Here is a 5,000-nt window from a genome sequence, read left to right on the forward strand (position 1 = left end):
TAGCAGTTTTTGTACTATGACCAGGCCTAAAGCTCGATTGTGGTGGCTGAAGGACTTTATTTTCCTCTAGAAAGACGCAGAGATGTGAGTTAACCACTGATTCTAGGATTTTAGACTGACAGTAAAGCTTAGATATAGGCAAATAGTTGTTTAAGTCACAACAAGTGTGGAAGAAAATGTGAGAAAAGGGTGAGTAAATGTGAGCTTTTACAGAGACATGCATTAAATTCACACCCACAATTTTTTTTTTTCATGGTACTACTGACCAAAGCGGATCCAGGGGGACAGCTGACTGAGGGCGGCGACGTTCGGGTCGTTGCGTTTGGTGTCAAACAGTTTAAGGCGCATGTCGATGAAGGACTCCAACATGGCCATCCCTGCCTTAGTGCCTGGCTTGGCCCACTCCGTCTCTCCTACTGATCGGTCGACCTGCAGCGAGGCCAGGGTTTCACTCCAGTCTACTGGCTGTAAGATGAAGGAGGGAGTAAATCAGCCGAGGTCACAGCTGACAGCGATGTGCTAAAATACACACTCTGGTTATGTAGAGACTTCAAACTTCAAAAGAGGTGAAGTTGTGAGTCTTTCACCTTGCATTAGTTACTGGAGGCTCAAACAGTGAATGGCATTTCAATCACAGCACTGCAGTAAAAGCACACACCCTTGCAGCTTTCATATACAGTATAGTGCTGGGAAGGAAATTCAAACTTTTGGACTGTTTATCAATAAATAATGCGCAGAGGAGAGGAGGAGCAGCTGAAGGTTGAAAGGAAGTGCTTTATTGCAGCAATCCGACTTCCAAACTCCCCGTCAATGAGCTCATCGACAGCTTTCTTTCCCTTCTGCTGATCGTTGAAAACACTTCCACAGCAATGAATGTTTTTTTAAGGAAAAGACAAATTATGATTGTGTTGTCTTCACCGATCTAAAAAGTCCTTGAATGCAACATAAAAACACATACCTCTTTTTTCTCTTTACAAAAACTTTCATGCACAACAACCTGAATGTGCCCTTCACCGTTAAGTGCAGCACTTACTTTGGCGGTTCTCGTAGCTGTGTGGGGGTGTTTCTCTACCGGAGGAAAGTCAGTGAGGAAATCTGGCAAAAGCTTTGTGATTTTTCCTCTGATCGTCCTGGCAGAGTACTCCTGTTTAGGCGACGCTACCCAGCAGGGAACAACATTGTGGGCATCAACCTAGAAAAAGGCAATACACATAAAATGAGAGGGGGATCAATTACGTTGTTTTTCCATATCCATTTCTTTGTGAACAAACATGATGAGAACAACAAAATAATGCAAGGAAATAATCAGCTATATCGAACTAAAATGTCAAATGGCTAATAAGCAGAATAGAGAGCCTCCAATCACGCTCCCTCTCTGAGTGCATGTTTTTACCTGTATGAGAGGAATATCCTTTGGAAGCGCCTTTTTAACATCCTCCAGCCACTGCATCGGCTCTCTGAGCGGGTAGAAGTCTGTCAATACTGCTCCCAGGCCGCGGTCGGACACGAAGCCGGGGAGAATGTCCCCCGGTGAGCCGTGCAGCAAATGGAACTGGATGTTTAAGGTTTTGCATTCCTGTTTGGTGGCAACACAACAAAGTTTAATAGAGCTGGTGAGGTGGGTAAAAGTGAAACGAAATTGGATGCCATGTGTACAATATATTTTACTTGAATGCCTTCTAAATGCCCCCCAACCGTCACCCACGACACATAATGATATCTGTAACTACAGCTATACTTAATAAGGAAACATGCAGGGAGCCTCCTCTGGGACTTTTCTATTGATTGATTTTGTTTTATTACTCACTTTACTATGGCTGCTTATCTTGATTATTTTCATTATTGGTGATTTTTAAAAATATTTTTCCCTTAACCCTTAATCATTTGGTCTTTACAATCTTATGCAATAGTCCAAAAAGCCCTGCCACAATTGCTTGTTTTGGCCGACCAACTGTTTGGTATAATAAAAAAATTAATCAGCAAATTGTCACATTTGAGAAGCGCAAATGAGAATGTTTTTGTTCACCTTAGCGATTAATACATTAAAAACGTAACTGATTAATATCCTGTCAAATGTCAATCAAATAAATGACTAATCATCATTTCAGCTATACATTTAAATTAAATAGAATGTAAAAAATGACAAATCTCAAGTTACCAGATCCAGATTCTAACCAGCCTAAAAGCACTAAAGTTCAATTTAGGGTGCAACAAACTATTATTTTCATTGTTGATTGATCTGTCGATTATTTTCTTGATTAATCGATTAGTTGTTTGGTCTATAAAATGGTGAAAAATGTCGATCAGTGTTTCCCAAAGCCCAAGATGACGTCCTCCTAAAAAATGTTTTGTCCACAACTCAAATATATTCAGTTTACTGTCATAGAGGAGTAAAGAAACCAGAAAATATTCACATTTAAGAAGCTGAAATCAGAGCATTTAGACCTTTTTTTCTTCAAAAAATGTTCAAACCAATTATCGAAATAGTTGCCGATTCATTAATAGTTGACAACTAATTGATTAATCGTTGCAGCTGCAGTTCACTTTATAATTGCGTTAACTTAAAAAAAGAAAGCAATGCATTTTGTAGAGCCTGCAAGTGTTTGGTGGTATTACTTGATCTGGTTGATGTACTTAAGGAATAAATTCATTATAAAGTATGATTTTTCTGTCAAGCAAGTACATAATATAGACTAATAACTGACAGCTACTGGAATTTGTGGTTGTGCAGTCAAAAATGATGAAGTCAATACCTTTGCAACTTCTTTCAAGCCTTTCAGCATAAAGCTGTAATGTCGCAGAGTGGACAGTTCTGATTTGGGGACAAGCAGACAGAAACAGATGTGCAGAGGAAGGTTCTGCTCCATGGCAAGCCGCTGGGCATGGACCAGAGCCCAGTTATCTGAAACACACAAAACATGTTGGAGACATACAGTATAGAGCAGGAGTCGAACATCTCTTTCTCTTTCTCTTCTCTCTCTTTCTCCACATTGAGCGAAAAAAATTCGGAGATTTCCAGAATAAAGTCAAAATATTACGAGAATAAAGTCATAACTTTACAAGAAAAAAAAGTTGTAATATTACGAGAATAAAGTCATAACTTTACAAGAAAAAGAAGTCGTAATATTACGAGAATAAAGTCGTAATTTTACGAGAAAAAAGTTGTTATATCACGAGAATAAAGTCATAACTTTACGAGAAAAAAAGAAAATAACACGTAAAAATTACTACTTTATAATCCTGACTTTATTCTCATAATATTACGACTTTCTTTTTTCCCCTCAATGTGGCCCTAATACTCCGTCGATCATTAGACCTACAACAATGATAACTAAAAATGAAAATGTAAACAAAAAAGCAGTTATTCATTTCCATCTTTATAAATCCACATGGAGCCACTGGAGAGGAGCTAAAGAGCTGCAGGTTGCTGACCCCTGGTGTAGAGAAAACACAAGTCAATAAAGATCTCTCTTGTTGCATTATTACTGGTTTCAACAAGTGTTTACCTTGTACTCTGTGGTCTCTCGTCATCCAGTACAGGACTCCCTCTGAGCCCTGCTTTATCTTCTCAGTGGCAGATATAAAGCGGAGGCGCTTCTTGTCGAATCTCACCTCCTTCTTCTCTGTCCTCTGCTGCTTCAGCAGCTCCAGCAGCCAGCCTTCAGCATCCTTCTTCTTCTCTTCCTTCATGGGAGCCAACTTCTGCTGCTTGGCACTGGGCTTTTTAGCAGCAGCAGATGTTGACTTGCGTTTCTTCTCTGCCATGATGGTTTGACTGGTGAATGATGACTGGATCAGGGGGGAGAATAATAGTGAGGTGGGTCTCTGCTGGTTACTGTGGGCAACAAGCCTCAGGTATAGCCTCGGTGCAGAGGAAACAGACGAGCTGCAGGTAAACATTACATTATATTATAACATTACATTATATTATAACATTACAGATAACATTACATTATATTATAACATTACATTATATTATAACATTACAGATAACATTACATTATATTACAACATTACATATAACATTATATTATATTAACATTACATTACATTATATTATAACATTACAGATAACATTACATTATATTACAACATTACATTATATTAACATTACATTACATTATATTATAACATTACCAGTTTAACTTATTGTTTTGATACCACTGGTTACGAGTTTTAGTTTTCTCATTATTTGGTCTTTATGTTTTGTTCTTTTATTGTTGTTTTTATTTTGTCTGTATTTCATTGTATCTGTGCAAGCACTTTGAAACTATGTTTAGAAAGGTGCTGTACAAATAAAGATTATTATTATATATTATTATTATTACATATAACATTACAGAAACCAAAAAAATAACAGAATAAATCAAGAAACATAAGCCACATGTTATATGATAGACAAAAAGCCATCAACAACACGACGACGGTGCAGAAGCTTCTCATTCATATGAAGGTGTAACTCACCTCCTCCACATGCAGTGCAACATGCAATGAATAAAACTACAAGTTTTAGTCTTGCAGAGATGTTTTAAAGCTAATAAACGGCAGACGACGGAGCTAACCTTTTAGCAGTGCAGTTGTGAGTTAGCAGGCGTCGTATTTCGTTTTATACAACCAGTCACTTGAGCACGCTGGTGTTTTGGTTTTGTAACACACTGCTTTTATTGTTTTACTACATCCCCCACAATGCAGCTGGAAGATGTCTCTACTGAGCATGCGCGGCGCCGTTTACGTTCGGAGGAGGAGGATCCGTCCAGAGATGTTGCCATGTCTGTTTATTATAAGCTTAATACATCCATGATGATAAGCGACTTTGGGCTTGTTTTGCTGAAAAGTCCAATACAGATATTGGTAACCGAGGGTTGCAGGTTTTTTTGGGCTTGTTTCTAAAGTTTAGTTGCTTATGTGGGCTCCTGTAAAAAAATAAAAGTTAAAAATGGATGTAAAAATGACATGAAATGTTCAATTTCAAGTTTATAATAAGAAAAATGTAAAGTTGC

At 38.0% G+C, this 5,000-nt stretch overlaps 1 protein-coding gene across 4 annotated transcripts in view; it reads right to left on the bottom strand.

The window, feature by feature from the left end:
- LOC119499355 (CPD photolyase) overlaps positions 1-4,708 on the bottom strand; it is an 8,504-nt gene extending 3,796 nt beyond the window's left edge. Inside the window, exons 1-6 of one of the 4 annotated variants that reach the window (XM_037788641.1) lie at positions 4,465-4,685; positions 3,507-3,886; positions 2,754-2,902; positions 1,394-1,576; positions 1,034-1,192; positions 267-465 (exon numbers count right to left, since the gene is read on the bottom strand). In XM_037788641.1, coding sequence (XP_037644569.1) covers positions 267-465; positions 1,034-1,192; positions 1,394-1,576; positions 2,754-2,902; positions 3,507-3,886; positions 4,465-4,487 — 1,093 coding nt within the window. In that variant the 5' untranslated portion in view covers positions 4,488-4,685. Of the gene's footprint in view, positions 1-266; positions 466-1,033; positions 1,193-1,393; positions 1,577-2,753; positions 2,903-3,506; positions 3,887-4,464 lie in introns of all 4 variants that reach the window. The other 3 variants (XM_037788644.1, XM_037788643.1, XM_037788642.1) reach the window with 3 other exon arrangements.
- Between the last annotated feature and the right edge of the window lie 292 nt (positions 4,709-5,000).

The sequence above is a fragment of the Sebastes umbrosus genome, chromosome 12 (assembly GCF_015220745.1).
Source record: "Sebastes umbrosus isolate fSebUmb1 chromosome 12, fSebUmb1.pri, whole genome shotgun sequence".
In the NCBI taxonomy this organism is placed as follows: Eukaryota; Metazoa; Chordata; class Actinopteri; order Perciformes; family Sebastidae; genus Sebastes; species Sebastes umbrosus.